The sequence below is a fragment of the Pipra filicauda genome, unplaced genomic scaffold (genome assembly GCF_003945595.2).
Source record: "Pipra filicauda isolate LSUMZ 115617 unplaced genomic scaffold, ASM394559v2 scaffold476_size470866_pilon, whole genome shotgun sequence".
Classification (NCBI taxonomy): Eukaryota; Metazoa; Chordata; class Aves; order Passeriformes; family Pipridae; genus Pipra; species Pipra filicauda.
The window spans coordinates 112103-132379 of NW_024104616.1; the positions used below are offsets into that span (position 1 = coordinate 112103).

At 37.1% G+C, this 20277-nt stretch overlaps 1 protein-coding gene across 6 annotated transcripts in view; it reads left to right on the forward strand.

The window, feature by feature from the left end:
• MYCBP2 (MYC binding protein 2) overlaps nucleotides 1-20277 on the forward strand; it is a 179727-nt gene that overhangs the window by 24893 nt on the left and 134557 nt on the right. For all 6 annotated transcript variants that reach the window (XM_027744280.2, XM_039386244.1, XM_039386246.1 and 3 more), the window contains exons 3-8: nucleotides 7066-7281; nucleotides 13790-13943; nucleotides 15797-15993; nucleotides 16212-16454; nucleotides 16727-16798; nucleotides 17982-18078. In XM_027744280.2, coding sequence (XP_027600081.1) covers nucleotides 7066-7281; nucleotides 13790-13943; nucleotides 15797-15993; nucleotides 16212-16454; nucleotides 16727-16798; nucleotides 17982-18078 — 979 coding nt within the window. The remainder of the gene's footprint in view (nucleotides 1-7065; nucleotides 7282-13789; nucleotides 13944-15796; nucleotides 15994-16211; nucleotides 16455-16726; nucleotides 16799-17981; nucleotides 18079-20277) is intronic.

Genomic DNA, 20277 nt, shown 5'->3' on the forward strand with positions numbered 1-20277 from the left:
TGTTCTATGTGATGACAGAAATTTGTACTTTTAAAATAAGGTAACTCTTCAGCTTTGATTATTCTTACTATATAAAGGGACCCTTGTCTTTCTGGGTGGTGCTGCCCTGGTTTACTGCCTAAGTAGGAAGCTAAATCCAGAATGGCTGGTCACAAACTTAACAGTCAAATGTAGTTCTTGGATTTAGTTGCATTGGATAAGTGGAGTGGCAGAATCCCTTCTGAATGGCCAAAGAATATGTGAATGTATTAAAGGCTAGTTCTTGTCAGTAGTTATAGATTTGGTACCAACTGATAATCTCTGCACTCATCCTTATGGAGGGTTGTTCTCAACATTTTTCTTGGATTTAAAACTATTTTCACTTGAAACATTGAGATGTACCTATCTTTGAAAGGCATAATGGGCTTTTGCATGTCTTTTACTGATGCTGTTATTCTAGACAGTCGCTGAAGCAGACCAGGATTGACCAGCAGCACGTTGGTCTTCGTTCTGAATCACTGAGGTGCAGAAAGGCACTCAAGCTTATTCCTGCATGATAGCAGAAAATTATGTATTTCCTGAAAAATGTAGCTGAAAAGGGAAAGATAAAACCAGCTTCATATCTTTAGCTTATGAAACTTTATTAACTGACACAGTGACATGGTTTTTGGTTTTGTTTGTTGTTGTTCCCTTGTTTTTTTGTTATAGGGTTTTCTGAGGTTTTTTTTCTCATATATTTTTCAATGCACCCCAGTCTTTATTGTAGCAGAATAAGCACAATGATCATTTTTGCACTAGAATGTCTGAAAATGGATATATGTATTGTCAGGAAAATGTGAGCTTCCTTTTGGAAGCTTTCTAGTAGAGCAGATTGAAAAGCCTATCACTATTGGATATTCTGAACAGGAGAGTTTGTGTGCATTAGTTTATTTTTTCATCAAACAGGGACTTTAAGTCTGAACAGAGATGAGAGCTTTCTCTTAATAAGCTTAGTAGAGACGGGGGGGCCTTAAATCAAGAATGAGCTGAAGGAACCCCAAAATTTGTTATTTATATCCTGTGCCTACTAAAAATGATAATTGAGTAATTAAAGAGGAGAGAACTTTAAAAAAAAATTGTTGAGCAACTGGAAGACAACTGCTTTCACCATTTAAACATTAAATGTTAGAACATTTTAGATATAAAACATTAATTGGTGTTTAATGCAGTCCAGTAGTTTGAACCTCATTCTGTTTCTAAGCTGGTGTCATTCTGTGATCGCTGCTATTTAAACTACTGTTAACTTTTGGTTTTGTGGTTTAGTATCTATTTTTTTAAATAGAGGTATAAAAGTTTTCCATGTGGTGCAGTGTGTTTTGGCTTTAGAAATTCAGTGCTAACAAAAGTGTCTTACATAGAAAACAAATACCTGATTATTAGACATGGGTGTGTAGCACCCTGAATTCCAGTCCCTACCTGCCCACCCTCCCCCCCCTTTTCTTTTCTTTTGGCAAAAAATTATCACCGGAAAATCATAAGTTGTGTAACTTATTTCTATTTATGAATGTTTCTGCTTACCCTCCCTTCCCCCTTTTCACCTTGGATTTTTCTCCCCTTTTGCTATTAACTCATGAAAGTACTGTGTAGGACACTTAGATGAGAGACTAAATGGAAAACCAGAGTTCACCATCTTTTCTTCTCATGTTTTTTGAAGAATACTGAAAAATTGGGGGTCCACCAAATAGAGATTGTATTTGAAATGATTGACATCCACCTGTTTAGTTTATGAAGAAATTTTAGATTCTGACTTTTTTAGCTTTATACAAATAAAAGGAATGAAACATTGGGAAAGGTAGGTTCTTGTAGCAGGCAAATTTATTGAAACTAAATTATTGGATGTATAGGACAGATTGACTGGGATAAGTATTTGTCTCATTAAAAACTCAAGTAGCTTCTCAAATAATTTGGCTGTGTTTTCCATGGCTTTTGTATTATTTGGTATTTCAACCTCAGGAGGGCATCCCTTTCTGAGAGATCTCTTAACTGTCCAAAGAAGAATTTGGTGAGCTCTTATTCTCTGTGTTGCCCACGGGTTATTATAGCCTTGCCCATCTTTAACAACAGAGTAACTTTCCTCTCCTAGGTTATAGTCTATTTCCATCATATTTAAGAATAAACTGTTATTATGGTCATCTGATTAAGGAGGAAGAAGATAAATTGGTCAGAAAATAAGCTGTGTATGGATTTCATCCTTTGGGAAAACAATTTCTTTGTGTCTGAGACAAGCGTAAAGAAGACCAGAGGATTTTGGTTTTCCCGCTCCTTTCTTTGAGTGTTACTAGAACATTACAAAAGGCTAACTGAGAAGAGCGCTTACAAGTTGGCTACTCTTATTTTATGAACCAAACCTGTGCTGTTTAACCTTTCCTACATAATGTGCCCTTCCACTTAGCAGGGACAGGTCACACATCAGGGTGTGGGCATCTGTGCTTCATTCTCCTTTTCATAAGTTAGCCTCTTATCTTTAGAAAATAAAAAATAACACACAAAAAATCTTACGTCTATGTATTAAAACTGTGTTCGTGAATACTGGATTTTTTTTTAAGTGTTATGATGTATGTTGCATCAGGTTTTTTAATTTAAGAAGGTACGTTTTCAATTTATGATGTTACCAGGTGAAACAACACGGATGAAGATTTCAGATGTCCTACTTTCTTAGAGCTCATATGAAAACTACTGAATCAGAAAGCGTAATTCTGTTTTCCAGTCTAGAAGCTCTGTTCTTTTTGAAAGTGGTAGCAATTTCATATTCTGAGAAACCCAATGCTCTGGGAGAAAAAAATTGTAGAACCTATGATCTCATCTTCTGCTTAGGCACCCTGGAAGATGGGCTTGTAGTCATACTTAGTGAGCACTTTGGATCAAAATATTCCAGTAGCCATTAAGAAAAGAACATTCAGAGGTGGAGATAAAGTGATTGTTACTTTGTCATGGGAATCTTAATAGTCCTAATGTGATTAAAACAAGCTGTAAGGGTGTGTTTCTTTCTTGAAATAATGTATTGTGTAGCTCAAGAGCAATCTGTTCGGATTATTAATAATCTTAGATCTGTTGAAATTAATAAATTGTTTTACAGAGTTCAAGTTGATTAACATTTTGACTTAATGTTCCACTGTTTTCCTTGCCAATGTAGAAGTATTTTGTGCAAACATGAAATGCAGTATCATTAAGAAAACTGTTGTAAGTTAAAATAGACTTTATTAGTTTGATATAAAATTACCGAGTGGAGTTCTGTAGGCACAGTTATTAGTTAGATTTTCTTATTGATCTGTTTTATATCAAAATCTATGAGCCAGCAGCAAGATTGTAGCAAAGTGGTAGCACGAGTCTCTTATTATCGGGAAAGTTTGTATGACTGTGAAGAATCACAGAATAAGCCAAGTTGGAAGAGGTCCGCAGGGATCATCTAGTCTAACCCTTAGCCCTGCACAGTACCATTCCCAGGAGTCACACCATGTGCCTGAGAGTATCATCCAAACACTTCTTGGACTCTGTCAAACTTGGTGCTGTGACCACTTCCCTGGGGAGCCTGTTCCAGCAACCAACGACCCTCTGAGTGAATAACCTTTTTCTAATATCCAACCTAAACTTCCCCTGACACAACTTCAGGCCATTCCCTTGGGTCACTACAGAGAAGAGATCAGTGCCTGCCCCTTCTCTTCCCCTCAGAGGAAGTTGTAGACTGCAATGAGATCTCCCCTTAGTCTCCTCTTCTCCAGGCTGAGGTTTGTATGAGTGTGTAGAAGGCTCTCAATTGTTGCAGAAAAGGAAATTTGCAGTTGATGATGGAATGAACTTAAATTCCAGTTTTCTAACTTGTTTAGTGTATCTAACCTCAGTGAAGTTAGGAATCTGTTGTAATCGGGAAAGGAAAAAAACTTGCTTCATGCAGAAAAAACTTCTGATGTCTGTTTTGAATACTTTGCTCTACCACTGGTAAAATAACAAAAGAAAAAAAGAAAAAGCTGTTCACTGAATGAGCATTTGCATTAGAGGGACAAAGTTTTCCTGTTTCTTTTTTTTTTTAATCAGCTCCATCTTTGCCTTTTGTAAAAGATATCTAAGAAAGTGTTGCTTATGCAACCTGCTTATATTTCCCCAATTTTGAACAGATGTTTGTTTTGAAGACCTGGTAACTATAGGTATTATAGTTAAAGCCTCTCAGACTCCATCATGAATAAATCATCAGTGATTTTTACCTTATGGTGAAGTTTCAAGGTAATGTTGTGCTGTATTGAAGTCTGAGTAGGAGATCAGTGTATATAACTGTAGTTCATGTACTGTTGTAGAAGACTGAAACACTAAGCACAAAGATTGAATGATTAAAATGCTTCTGTTTAAAAGCTAAAGCATTGGGTAAGGGACTTGTTAATAGTTACAGTAAAATACTTGTAAATACTTGTATAGAGAATATGAAGTTTATTTCTGAAAATAAGTCAGCTCATTATTATTAGGCCAGGAAAGATACATTGTTGGTGTTTTTTTTTCCTAACACTGTAGCGTCTAAAATTGTCTGTGCTGTTTAAACAGCTTGGACAACCTATTTCAAAAGTGATTACACGAGCTACAGAACTTAGGCTGTTCTGGAACAAAGACTAAACTGAACTGACAAGAAAACATCGGAATGGAAACTCTTCACAGAAGTGATAATTATAATACACGATACTAACTAGATAAGTGAACTTCAGATAGAGATATTTCAGAGGCTCCAGATATTTTTCTCTTCCTGTAACTGACAGTAAACTAGGAAGCACATAGTAAATTTACTAAAGGATTTTTTTAACCTGTGGAGTTCAACTGAGTTAGCTTTAAAGCTGAAAGCTTAGACTGTGTATTTGCCTTAACAGCAGCTGCAAAAACTCTTGGGGTAATGTATATGGATACTTGGCATACAGAAGAGTCATATGTTATAACCGTTTAGTTTTCTGGTGCCAAATAAATTCTAAAGTATGTAGTAGCTCATTATCATTGGTATTAGTCCAAATCTATTTTGATACAACCTTCTATGTTATTCCAGTATCAAAGTGTATCTTGAGTTCTTTCACTGATTAATACTGCTGGATTTCTAACAGGAGCTTTATTATTTCAAAGATATTAATGTTGAACAAGGACTAAACTTATGCTGTCTTTAATCCCTAATGGCATAAGTTCTGTTGTGCTAAAAAAAAAAAAAGGATGAAAACCCTTCCAGACTTCTAGTACGTATGTAGGGAACTTTTTCCAGCTTTTTTTTTCTCCTTCATTATCTTTATATTTTTGTGCTTACTGCTGATACTGACACAGGTAAGAAAAAATAACACACTGTGTTGGATAAAATAGGCTGCCAAGTAAAACATGGCTTCTTTGTTTTAGTTTTCAGTTACTTTGTAGTAATAATAGAAAGGAGGGATAGGCAAATATATACCAATACAGTTAGAATAATAGCGTAGTCAAAAATAAAAGGAAATAAGTAAACTATGAAATACTTTGTAGTAATGTTGAATTTTTTGTTGTGTTTTGAAACATGTTAAAAGATCTAGCTTAGAGGCTTCTGTTACTTCTGGTGTTAATAAAAATAAAAGTGAGCATAAAAATGTGGTTTTGATGTATAGAATTGTGGCAACCATATTGTAGAAAAGTAAATCACCCCATTAAAATATAATCCAGTTCACTGGTTCTCAAATTTCTTTTTCACTCTTCTCTGTTCTTTGCGATCACTGCTCTCACTGATCTGTTCCAAGTCATTGTAGTATAATTAAACTCCTGTGAGATGAACATGGCCATGCACAATATCTATCCCCTGTAATTAAAAATAAACAAGAAACCCTGCCCCCCTCCTGCCTTCCAGGACTACAGGAAAGAAACCAAAATAACCTTGTGAAGTTAGTCATCACCCCGACTGTCTAACACTCCTCCAAATTTTGCCTTGTGCATTCAAACAAATTTGTCCTGCCCTCTTAACCTAGGCCTCATGTCCTTGTATATTCTTTGTGCCCTCTGTCTACACCTATGCATTACAGAGAATTGCTTCCTCTCATATGCCTGAAATCTGGTTTTTCATAGCCTCTTCTCTAACCGACCTAGTCGTTTGTAGTACACAACCAAATGGAAAGAATAACCCTGCCAGGGCACTAATTTTTTTATTGTTGCAGGGTTTTGTTTTTTCAAGTCAATCATACCTCCTGTCCCATCTTACTGTTGCAGAATGGGAGAGCACAGAGCAGAATTTAAGAAAACCCACCTTTTTTTGAAAGTTTTTTCTTATTATTTTTCCAAGTCTAATGACAGCCTCGTGAAGGGCTCTTTTGTGTCTTGGCAGGGGCTGACAGTAATACACCAGTAGTAGATACCAAGGAAAGGGTGGGGCAGGGTAGTGGTAGTTTCTCAGAACAGTTTCCAAACTCTTATTTTGTGGCTCAGAGCTTCTGAAAACAGGATCGTGTTCTCTTAAGTCATAGGCCTTGGTAGATTTTAGTGTTTAGTAGTTTGTCTGTTAGGTATTCACTGTCCTCAAAAATATTATCCGCAGCATCCTGACAGCAGTTTTTGAACTTGCCATCACTTTTCATTTAATGACAAAACAGGCAGTGGTGGTTTTAATTTCTAATGTATACTCAGCAAACAGGTTAAATATTTAGTATTTACCAATGGGTTAAAATTAACAACTGGAATAACAAAGAATGCATTTTAAAAATCAATAATAATAATAATTAAAAAAAAACAACAACTGACCCCAGTTGAGAAGATAAATCCTGAATTCTGCTACTCTTCTGACTGTGGCACAGATTTGGACCATTCTGTGGCCTGAGCTGCTTTCATTTTCAGTCCCAATATCCTTGTCAAGTTATGAGAGGTAGAGACCTAAAACTAGATGGAATATATTGAAATTTCTTCCTCTTCCTCCTTTCTTCCCTGCCTGAAATATAAATTAGTACTTCAACAGGAAAGTTGTCTCCAGTTCAAAAATAATTTTGTCTGTCAAAGTTATTGAGACTGTTGAAATCATTTATATTTAGCAAAGCTTGAAACTTCTAATAAACTAAAATTAATTTTAATCTTGTCTTTCAGACTGAAAACCTAGAGAGTACAATAACCATACCAGATATCAGATTACATAGCAATCCTTCAGCATTTAATGTTTACTGCAATGTCCGCCATTGTGTGTTGGAATGGCAGAAGAAGGAAGCATCTGTATCTTTGGCTTCAAAGAACAGTGTACAAAGTGGGGATTCGGACAGTGATGAAGAAGAGGAATCCAAAGAGCCACCTATTAAACTTCCAAAGGCAAGTAACCAATACTGTTTAAAGCGTACCACGTATGTCATCTAAGGTTGGTATGTGGTTTGTGGGGAATAAAGAACCATGTTATAAGACAATTGCGCAGAAAATCGCTCTAGTTTTATTTGCAGTCCATCTAGTCCAGAATGATCTGATTTGATGAATTAGGATGATCTGTGTACCTGCCCAAATCACAGTCAGTTAAATGTCAGATAAACATTCTACTTGCACTCCTTTTTAAGTGTTGGTAATTGAAGACCTGCAGCCTCAAAAGACTACACAAAAATGGTGCAAATAAGGCAGCTCTTACATCTGTCAGAGGCTACTAGCTCATAATGGTAAAGGGTGCTTCCTCTTGCTTTATTCTCCAAAAAGAGTAAGTCTTTCTGCTATTGGAAATCACTCAGTGGAGTGTTTTCTAAGATGTTTTGCCAGGTATGCATGTAACTGCAGTAACTGTCAATTATTCTTGTTAACAGAGTTGTTTAATCTTTCCCTTTTTTGGCTTTAGTGTCCTTAATGGCACTGATAACTCCAGGTAGTATTGCACATTAAGATTATGATGCTATAGTTCAACAGTTAGGGTGAGTTTTTTACTCTTTACCACTTCTGAGCTTATAGTAGGATTAATGGTGGAAAGTCAGCAATAATCTGTATTGGACTTACTGATTTCTTTCTTAATTATTTTCAATTTGCTGATTCACGTGTTTTGTACTGTTTGACTTCTCTGCATTTAGTTTTGTTCATTGCTAGCTTGCCAGTGCTATGAATCCTGCTTAGTTTGTTATTCTTCTGAGTCCAAAAAGCATATTCAGATTAACTTTCCTTGTTTGTATTTACTCTAAAACAAATACAAATGCTAAATTAAAAAAGGTTGTTGGAGCCATGACTATGTAGAGTGTTCAAGTCACTTAGAAAATTAGGGTTTTATAGATGATTGTGTTTAGGTAGTGTTATCTGAAGAGCAAAGTTTGCACTCTGGAAAATAGTGGTGGTGAATTGCAGAGAAACATAACCAAGTCAGGTAACTGAAATTTCATGATTGATAATTGCAAAATAATGTGTGATAAGTAGAAATAAAGTTCACTGTTTATGAACTGCATCTGACTCCTTGTGGATTATATTAAATGAATCAGCAAGTGCTTCTAGATGCTTAACTTACTTAAAGTAAAAGGCAGTGTAGTTATTAGCATTTTTAAAGAATAAAATGCAATTTTAAGGAGATTTTGAAATTAAGAGAGATTCTAAGGATGAGATTTATCAGTGGTATGGACAGAACACTTACATGTGGAAACTAAAACATTGGTATTATTAAAGGTGTTGGATAGTTTATCAAAAAGAGACTTGGATAAGTAACACAGTTTTAGAAAGGTGGTGACTTAGAAAAAAATTGTAGGGAAACTGTATCATAGAATCATAGAATCAGCTGGTTTGGAAGGGACCTCTGAGATCATCAAGTCCAACCCTTGATCCACTGCCTCTGTAGTTACTAGACCATGGCACTGAGTGCCACATTCAGTCTCTTCTTAAAAACCTCCAGGGTCAGAGAATCTACCGCTTCCCAGGGCAGCCCATTCCAATGCCTGATTACCTTCTCTGTAAAGAATTTCTTCCTGATATCCAACCTAAACCTCCCCTGGCACAGCTTAAGACCTTGCCCTCTTGTCTTGCTGACAGTTGCCTGGAAGAAGAGACCAACCCCCACCTGGCTACAACCTCCTTTCAGGGAGTAGTAGAGTGATGAGGTCTCCCCTGAGCCTCCTCTTCTCCAGGCTGAACAACCCCAGCTCCCTCAGCCTCTCCTCATAGGACTTGTGCTCCAGTCCCTTCACCAGCCTCGTTGTTTTTCTCTGGACCTGCTCCAGCACCTCAATATCCTTCCTGAACTGAGGGGCCCAGAACTGGACACAGCACTTGAGGTGTGGCCTCACCAGTGCTGAGTACAGGGGAAGAATCACTTCCCTGGTTCCTGCTGGTCACACTGTTCCTGATCCAGGCCAGGATACCATTGGCCTTCTTGGCCACCAGGGCACACTGCTGGCTCATGTTCAGCTTCCTGTCAATCAGTACCCCCAGGTCCCTTTCTGCCTGGCTGCTCTCCAGCCACTCTGTCCCCAGCCTGTAGCGCTGCAGGGGGTTGTTGTGGCCAAAGTGCAGGACCCGGCACTTGGTCTTGTTGAACCTCATCCTGTTGGAATCAGCCCAACTCTCCAGTCTGTCCCAGTCCCTCTGCAGAGCCCTCCTGCCTTCCAGCTAATCGATACTCTCCCTGCAACATCTGCAAATTTGCTGATGGTGGACTCAATCCCCTCATCTAAATCATCAGTAAAGATATTAAACAGAACTGGGCCCAACACTGATCCCTGGGGGACACCACTAGTGACTGGCCGCCAACTGGATGCAACCCCGTTCACCACCACTCTCTGGGCCCGGCCCTCCAGCCAGTTCCTGACCCAGCAGAGAGTGCCCCTATCCAAGCCGTGGGCTGCCAGCTTTTTCAGGAGTATGCTATGGGAGACGGTGTCAAAGGCTTTGCTCAAGTCCAGGTAGACACATCCACAGCCTTCCCCTCATCCACCAGGTGGGTCACCTGGTCATAAAAGGAGATCAGGTTGGTCAGACAGGACCTGCCCCTCCTAAACCCATGTTGGCTGAGTCTGATCCCTTGTCCATCCTGTAGGTGTTGTGTGATTGGACTTAGGATGATCTGCTCCATAACCTTGCCAGGCACTGAGGTCAGGCTGACAGGCCTGTAGTTTCCCCGGTCTTCCTTCCGGCCCTTTTTGTGAATGGGTGTGACATTCACCAACTTCCAGTCATCTGGGACATCCCCAGTGAGCCAGGACTGTTGGTAGATGATGGAGAGCAGCTTGGTGAACTCTTCTGCCAGCTCCCTCACCACCCTTGGGTGGATCCCCTCTGGTCCCATAGACTTGTGGGGATCCAAGTGGCCCAACAGGTGGCTAACTGTTTCCTCCTGGATTACAGGGGGGCTATTCACCTTCTTATCTATGTCTACAAGCTCCAGAAGCCAGCTGTCCTCAGGACAACCTGTCTTAGGTAGGTAGGAAACCTCTCAAAACAGAAAATTGGTGAGATATTTTGTTGTATTTAGTACAGCAAATATAAAATTGATGAAAATGAATATGCTTTCAAACTATTCGTTTTTAGCAAAGAATGTACAAAATTTCAAAGAATTCTAGAATTTTTGATTCAGTAATGGCTTATATGCTTGGTACATCCTCAGTATTTTTCATAACTGTATGGCTAATATTAGGTTGTTTAGGCTACTTGGAGGTAACAGTCTGACTTGTATCCATGCTTTTGAAAAAGACATCTACTTGGAGCTGCCTCATGTAGTAAAACTTACAGAGACTAGGTAAATGTCTTGGTATCTTGGATATACGTGTCTGTCTCATACTTTGAGTATATTATGGTCTGATTTTTCTGTATAATGAACAATATTGGATAGGGCTTAGTTCATTAAATGTAAAGAATAAAGTTATTGAAGTTTCTAAGGTTTACAATATTTACAAGATCAATTTCTGATAGTAATTGTTAGCTTATTTAAAAGAATACTGTATTTTGAGTTTGACAGTGAGGTGAAAGTCAAATTAAAAAATGTAGCCAGAATTTTTAATTTTCCAGATTCTCTAGAATTAAACTGGTGAAGTTTTAGTCCATTGTGTGTTGGGATTTTTGTTTATAAAAATGCTTCATACAGTTGAGAATAAGTTGAAAACATTCTACTTTTTATGCAGCTTAACTTGATTTCAAGTGTTCTATTGAAGTGTTTTATTTTACATCCTAAACTTGAGGAAGTGAGGTTTGTTAGAACTTTTATTTAGAGAGTATTTCAGAATTAAAAGTTCTCCTATGCAATTTCTGTAGTTAGATTGAGAACAATTGTTTTTACCATTGTTAAAAGAGATCTAAAGACATAATTTGCTGCTCTTTAGATATTAGCACAATAAAAAAAATTGTGTTTTGGTTTTGTTCAGACAGTTTGGTAACTTGCTTTGATAGCTTTATATTTTTGGATTCACAGGAAATATTTGTGTTGCCTGACATACTTATTTAGTACCTTTTTTTGCTTAGTACCTTAGCTAATTATGAGGAATTCTCTCTACTAAAAATATGGGAGATTGAGATCTAATTATATGATTTGTAATTCTAAGGGTTAAAAAGAGGTACTCCCCCCCCCCGTATTAAATCTAACATAGTTATGGGTGATCCATAAAAGCCCTGTACTAAAAGGAATAAATACTGTATTAAAGTGATTAAGGTAGAATTAACTGACATAAATATTCTCTGTTCCTGCATTGACATACATTTTGGTAATGAACTTGAGCAAAAATGAAAATTTTGAAGTTGTAAGAAAAAAAGAGAAGCAAAATAATTACTTTCTCTAGAGACTGACTTTAAGTCTTTTAAAATGCATTAGGAAAATGTGTTACCTTTGTAAATGTTTTGGGTTTTTTTTAATGTGTATGATATAAATTAATGCAGAGTATTAAATTGTTTTAAATAAATAAATGTGAGCATTGGACACAATGCTTATTATGCTATGAGAGGGAAGATAGAGAAAATAATGGAGTAGAAAAGACTTCTTGAAGAAATAGGAGGGTTTTTAGGCATTAGATATGGTCTGCATCCAGGCTAGAATTTTGTATAACCTTTGTTAAGTGGGCTTACACTTTTGATCTGAAATCTCAAAGATGTTGCAAAGGGAACAGGAGGGTGGCTGCATGGAGAGCATCAGTAAAAGCAGTCAGGCTGTGACATAGAGGCTGAGGCAGCAGGGCTTGTTTTGGCTCAGAGACCCTTCAGAGAGCAGTGAGAACAAGCTTAAGATGTCTTGAAAAGAACTTTTTGCTCATTCTGTCCTTCAGTGCACAGTTTGGAGGAGAGAGGTAGAGAGATACAAACATCATACATACATATATTCGTGTATATATATGAATATGTATATAAAATATAGCTACATGAGATTTTAAGGTTAACAGGTGTGTTTTATGAAGCCTACCCAGTCTCTTGATCTTAGATATCTAAAATCCAACCCAAAAACTGGGCAGCAACATCCCAGCAGAACTATCATCGTTGATTCCTGCTGTAATGGAAGTTCACCAGATTATTTTCTCCACTGCATTATGTTCTCTGCTTCTTCTAACTGCCTCTGTCAACTCCTAGATGAGGTCTTCTGTCTGATGATTGGGAAGAATAAAATAAACTTCTCAGTTTCTTTCAAAGATACTATAACTGAAAAGAAAGTGAATTTCTAAAAATGTACTACAGGTTATTTTATTTTTTAGCCTGCTAGATGATGGTGAGTTTGGGATCCTGGAAAAAACATCTGTGCCATTATTTTGTTGACAGGTTTTTTTTCCCTGTAGGTTCCATGCATGTGTTTCCCCCCACTCCATTGAAGATGTGAAATGTAAGGTGTAATTTGCAGGAAAATTGGTGTTGCACTTTGAAGACTTGATTTGATTATGTTTTTATTCTTCCTCCAAAAATAAAACAGGTGGTAAAATAATTTCTGAAAGACCAGAATGAAAATAAATTGAATGGTAGCAAAATTACAAGACATCCAGTAGAACTTGTAGCTGACTGTCAGAATAGATGTGTTTTAAGTATTAGTGGCAGTTCTGTTAACAGTGTTATTTATTTTCACATTTCAGTCTTTTCCTTAGATTTTACTCAAGAGTGAATCTATATTAAATACTCTAAACATTGGGGCTCTGCTCCTGACCAAAACAGATAGTGAAGTTTTGAAGATATGGTTGTTTATACAAATGAGCTAACTCTGCTCTCTTTTCATTCATCCTCATCGTTATTACACACGGAATTTGAGAAGGAAATGAAAGGAAGCAGTTAGTGGAAGAAAGCATAATTGTAATCTCAGGAATTCTAAAAGGGAAAGTTAGGAGTGGCTATAACAGCACTTTTACATGTTCTATTAGTTCGCTTAATGAATGTCTGTGATGAGTACATGTGGAGTTTTAGTGACAAGAATTAATCTTTGTTTTTGTCACAATATAAAAACTAATCTCCGAGACTTTGGAGGGGAAAGTACTAGAGCTGCCAGTATCAGCTGTCACATGTATTGTTATTCAAGTTCTGAGGCCAGGTTGCAAGCCAATTCTAGCTTGCTGGTTCACATTAATGAGCAAGGAAAAAGAGGTCTGTCAAATAAAGTGTAAACTGGATAGAAATTAGAAGGACTCAGAGACACAGTTTGTCTTATATTGTGAAAAAAATTTTAGGTTTCCTCATTTTTTCAGGAAACTATCACTCTGCTTAGATATACTCTTTCATATAATGACTGACTTCTGTGTAATATTTGTTGGTACAGTTGATTTTGATTCTCATTTGAATTACCACTGTATTCTGTATTGCTTTTTTTTTTATTTAAGTAACTGTCTTGTTCAGTGAACATTGGGATATACCTTTATTGATGAAGATGTAAAAATATTATATTAACAACTATTCTGAAAAATCTGTACTTCTTTAGATCATCGAAGTTGGACTATGTGAAGTCTTTGAACTTATAAAGGAGACAAGATTTTCTCATCCATCCTTGTGTCTCAGGAGCCTACAAGCTCTACTTAATGTGCTTCAAGGTCAGCAACCAGAAGGCCTGCAATCAGAGCCTCCTGAAGTCCTAGGTAATATCTATCTATTACTGTATTTTTATTAACATACATCAGTTACTGTCTTGGACAGAAGAAAATGATTTCTAGCAAGTATTTGTGAGATAGTAACATGCTTGTTCTTGATTGACTGACTTGATTCTGGAATGTAAACTCCCTATGGTGCATGTACCGAGTAGTTACACAGCATTAATCTTTTCTAGATTAGTGTGTAAAGGTGTATATGCGGAGTTGCGCTGAATCATGCGATTCAGTTATCTTACTGAAGCGTGAAATACTTGGTCTTATTAGGCAGAATATAGTTCTAAAGTGGGCTTCTCTTGCAATCTGCTGTTGTAATCACAGAATCGCAGAATATGCTGAGCTGGAAGGGACCTACAAAATCATTGAGTCCCACTCCTGGCCCTGCACAGGCTATCCCCAGAAGTCACACAATGTACCTGAGAATATTGTCCAAACATTTCTCAAACTCTGTCAGCTTGGTGCTGTGACCACTTCTTTGGGGAGCCTGTTCCAGCATCCAGCCACCCTCTGGGTGAACCTCTTCCTGATACCTGAACCTCCCCTGACACAGTTTCAGGCCATTCCTTTGAGTCTTGTCACTGGTCACCACCGAGAAGAGATCAGTGCCTGCTCCTCCTCTTCCCCTCACAAGGAAGTTATAGACTGCAATGAAGTCTCCCCTCAGTCTCCTCTTCTCCAGACTGAACAGACCAAGTGACCTCAGCCGCTCCTCATACGGCTTCCCCTCAAGACACTTCACCATCTTGCTTGCCCTCCTTTGGACAATCTCTAATGACTTAATATCTTTCTTATGTTCAGGTGACCAAAACTGCACGCAATATTCAGGGTGAGGCTGCACCAGTGTAGAGAGCTGATCTGTAGCTTAGATATTTAACGTTGTAATTTATGTGCTAAGCAGAGTGTAAGAATTTTTCTTCGTATTTCCTCTGGCCATCCAAAAACTTCACTGAAAATTAATTTTGTTTTTATTGATATTGAAAATACAAGTTGAACTCCTGATGCCTTTGCATGCATGATTGATTATGTCCTTTAAGTTAAAATCCAATTATCTTTTGTTGATTGATAGTTTTTACTGGTTTATAGAACTGCAGGGAAGGCTAGGCTGTAGCATGTGTTGTTTAAAAATAATTTTAAAAACATCTGCAGACTTTATGTATTTTTTCCATATTTTATGACTTAACAGTATTCTGTTTCCAAAGACTGATTGTAATTTGCTACAGAAAACTTTTATTTTTGTACCAATGCACAGAGTATTAGAAAGCTTCAAAGAACACTTTTTGATATCTGCCTTCGTGATTATTTGTATCTGCTGTCAACAAAATTGAGGTGGATTTCTGTTCACACCTTGATTGCTACAGATGTTCAGTCACTAAACATGTATGCTTGAAAAGAGGTATACAATCAAAATGATTTTCAAGCTTTGATTTGAAATGCTCGTTTCAGTGAAAGGGGTTGTGCTTCAACATGGGCAATGGTCAGAAAGAGTAGAGAAGTTTGGTCAAGACCTACACATCATCTCAGTGATGAGGTAGACTGAATAGGCAGGTCAGATAACTCCTTCTGGCTCTTTTCTTGTTAATGTGTTCTACTGTAACAGAGGACTTGTAGTTTGGCCATGGTGATTATCAAGACTTGACATTTTCCAACTGAAAAAGAATGAAAAGTTAAAGATATTTTAGGTCTATTTGATTGTGATGCATTATTTTCTGTCTGAAATTAGGGCTAAACATAATGACTGAAGAAAGATGTGTCATATATTTTCTAAATTTAATTGCCTATTGACTGTCAAATTGTTTTGTATGATTTTATGACTTGTCTGTTTAATGTCTGTGTTTTGTCTGCAGAATCCCTGTTCCAGCTGCTTCTGGAAATAACTGTCCGTAGCACGGGAATGAATGACAGTACAGGACAGTCCTTGACAGCACTTTCCTGCGCTTGCCTCTTCAGTTTGGTAGCTGCATGGGGAGAGACGGGAAGAACGTTGCAAGCAATCTCTGCAATCCTCACCAATAATGGCAGCCACGCTTGTCAGACTATTCAGGTATTGCACTAAAACTTCTCTGTTCTGGGAATTTATATAAATGAGTACTTCTCGTGAGTTCTGAGAAGATCTGTTGTTTAATTGTTAGCTTTCTTCCCCCTCACTGTTTTTGAGATGAGTCGGTAATTTTTTGTCTCTCTTAAGTTGGAGATAGAACAGAAAATACAACATTCAAAAAACAGTAATGTTTTTCACTCACTATTTCTTTTACTCTTTAGGTGCCAACCATTTTAAACTCTCTTCAGAGGAGTGTACAGGCAGTTTTGGTGGGCAAAATCCAAATCCAGGACTGGTTCAGTAATGGGATAAAGAAGGCAGCCTTGATGCACAAGTGGCCGTTGAAAGAAATATCTGTAGATGATGACGACCAGTGCCTACTTCAGAGTGATGGTTTTTTCCTCTATCTCTTATGTAAAGATGGACTTTACAAAATTGGCTCTGGATATAGCGGGACAGTGAGGGTAATGTGATTACTTCTCATCTGATGAGTGACAATTAATATTTTAATTTAAGTTTTATGATGTCCTGTTTCCATGGAGAATCTGAAGTAGCTTACTAATGATCAGTTCTTTTACAGTTTGTGTGAAGTTTTCTGATGATTTCTTTGAGAATTTGACAGCATTTTGTTAGAATTTTCACAATATGTTGAAGACTGTTATTTAGATGGTAAATGATTATGTGTTAAGTTTTCAGTCTGATATTTGTTAAATGATTGGAGTTTTTTGCTTTTCAGGGCCATATATACAATTCTACATCCCGCATCAAAAACAGAAAAGAAAAAAAGTCTTGGTTAGGTTATGCTCAGGTAGGTGAATACTTAAAATATAAAACGTGTGGCCCTCCCCATCCCTCATGAGTAATTTAGATAGACTTTGGCTTAGAGTAAGGTTACATGGATATTTTCGTCATTCCTTTGGCTTTAGTTATAAAAAACATGACTTTTTTGAATGACTTTTAAACTGTGGAAGATGAACATCTGATTATAGTGGCATACAGAAAGGAGTAATGAAGTGTCCTTTTTTTGTGTTGTCATTGTAAAGACTCTCAAAATATGATGGTTAAACTCATCAGTTTATGAATTGTACAGTCACTTGATGTCTGCTTTTCGAGTGGGTGTCAGTAGATGTAAAAATGTGCTATTGCAAGAAACTAGTGTAAAAAATATTTGAAATACCTGTTAGGGAAATAAATTGACTTTAAAACATTTGTAGTAAAATAAGGAAATGCTGTTCTGGTTGGGGGAGGATTGAGCTTGTGTAAACAATGACTGGAGATAATTGTTGACGTTGCCGCTGCAGAGTTAACTATATTTGGACAGTTTATGTTTTTTAGAGTTAGTCAGTTTCCAGAATATCAGCCACCTTTTCTTATACCTTTGTTATTCGTTATAAAAAGTCCTCAAAACATTAAAAAAAATTACATTTCAGACACCACTGAACTTCCTTAAGTTTTTAACTAGTGAGAAATTTTTATTGTATATATTTACTATTAACTGAGTGATCTCATTGTCCCAGTGTGATTTTAAGTATACTCCTTGCCACATTTCTGAAGTGAAATTGTTAATTACAAATACATATTCTATCATTACACTTATCATATGTATATATATATTTATGTACACATACATGAAATCTGGTTTTATTTAGTGTTAAAACAGATCACCAAAAAGTATACTGGCGCAATACAAATGTGTGTGGATACATTCATTCTGGAGACTGTTTTATCAGTTTGGAAAGGAATAGAATTCATGTGGTTTGTACATAGCTATAAATGTATGTGATGTTTTTTGAGTGCTTGTACAGGTGTATGAACCCACACAGTGACTGTACCCAAAAGATTATCAAAATGAAGCAAATATGATGTAAGAGGCTTCCAAAATTTTAAAACAATACCTAAAATAATGATTGCAATTTTTTCCCTTTTAACAATACCTGTTGCTGTATTTAAGAATATTTTCATACCAATATATATATTTTTACTCTTACCAGGGTTATTTATTATATAGAGATGCGAATAATCACAGTATGACAGCCATAAGAATAAACCCTGAAACTTTGGAACAAGACGGTACAGTTGCTTTGCCAGGTAAGACCTTGCAGATATGAGAAGGTGGTTATAGTTTACTGTTTACATGCTATGTTTTTTCAGGCAAGCAGAAGAAAAAGTGAGAGATTTAGAGATGACAGAGATTTTGAGATCAGAGATTTCTTCATTTATTACTTTAGTGTGTTGGACCAGCCAAGGCAGTTAATGAAAGCTGATGGACCATACTTCTGATGTTTGTATTGGTGGTGGGTTTTGCTTTATTTGTTTAGGGATTTCTTTTAGGTTTATTTTTGTTTGGATAGGGGGGTTTGTTTTGTTATTATTGTATTGTTTTGTTTCATTTTGTTGGCTTTTTTCAGAGGAGCCTCATAACTTCAGTCTCTGTTTAGAAAATGAGAATGTTCCTGGAACATGCTTTAATGGCCTCCTAGTGAAACACATCTGTTCTTAGCCACTCGCATGAACAGTAGAAGGACACAAGAAAATTTGATCAAACAATGACAGGCTTATTCTATAATCAGAAGACAGATTTTGTGTTTCATCCTGACATAAATAAGAAACCGCTGACTGAAACCTCAGAAAAATTCTCTAGGATTTTTGTCTTTGAAATGCAAACAGTAATTTTTGAAACAAATTATGAACGTAGAATCTAGTCCAGGCAACTTTCTGCACATCCTTGAAGCATGAATGTATATTTAAGCTGTTCTTGCTCTTTGTGGGGCTGTATTAGAAATTTAGGTGAGAGCACATTCAAGGATGTGACAAAATGACTTTTAGGGTGGTTTTTCAACTTTCTTCACCTCAGGACAGCTTCTTCAACCAGTAGGGTCCTTTGAGGTCCTTAATAATGTTACCATTTGTAAACAAATCAGTGTTCTTCATACAAGTCTTGAGAGAGACTTGAACACATTTCAAGTCTACCCCTCTAAGCTGTTAGCTTGCTTTTGCAAATCTCAGTGACAAGCGTCATTCTGCAAGACTGCCTTGTATTTATACTAAAAAAAGGCACAAATTAAATGACAGTATGCCTTCTAAAGAAAAATATAATAATTTTCCATTACAAAAGCAAATCTGTAGGAATACCCGTTTAGAAATCCCTCAAACTCTTTTGCACAGTTGTGTTTTGTATGGTTTGTGATGGCATCAAAGTTGGTGCTAGATGTTATTTGTAACCCCAGCCATTTTTATTTCGGTCCTTGAATTTTGCTGTTTTGCCTTCTGCATTTCTACACATTTATCTCAGTGTTACGTTGTGAGCAGATGTGACCTTGTTCTTTTGGCTACGACAAATTCCAAGGGGTACATTTCTGGTTATTTTAGTTTCCTGTTAGAAGGAAAGAAATGAAGGTGAGGGGGGAGGGGGTGTGACCTGAGGAAAACTGAGTAGGTACTTAACTCTGAAGTAGTAGCTGCCCCACTGAAATCTTATGGTGACTTGCAAGTTGTAGTTCTCAAGAACCATGCTGAATAGAACTAGAGGGCAGTAACCTTGCTAACAGCTGAACAGAGGAAATCTTTGCTCCTAGTTGGTATGGTATTCAGCTATGGCTCTGCCTGGAATTGGTCTCTTTCAAATGCCTTGGCTGATGATAGTGCATTTAAATAAGGTATTAGAATTTATTCATACAGGGGATGCATAGGAGATTAGGAGCTCATTAGGAGGTGTGATTAGGTGTTGATCCTAACAGCTAGGAGTAGCTAGAAGTCTTGTGACCCTAGAAGTCAGAGGTCTATGGAACATTATCTTCTCCTTTCCCAGACAGTAGGATCAACCAACTTCTTGAAACCATAAACTTCTATTTTTAAAGAGCAGTCTTTTCACTCTGATAGATGATCTAGCAAATCTAGCATTGTATCTGGAACTACCAGAATGTGTGTCAACATCTGGTATCTAATGCCTTTGCCAAGCGTCATATACTGTACCTGAGCTGTGCATCTGTTTTCTCAGTCCATATAGCATTAAAAACTGAATTCTATGAGGCTTTCCTAGATGATTGGACCTGAATTTCTGAATTTACAGAGGTTTTCATCTTGAACATTTCTTTTAGCAGTAATGCTTACTGCATGCCTTAGAGCAGTTGCTGTATTCAGGTGAAGAAGTTGAAGTCACATGCTATATGGTTTCATTGTTATTTGAAACTACAAATTAACATTTTGGAGCTCAGGACTATTCACTTAGTCTGAAAGGTACTGCTATCTGAGGGTAGCCTAAATGAGTTCAAGGCCTGCCTCATTAGC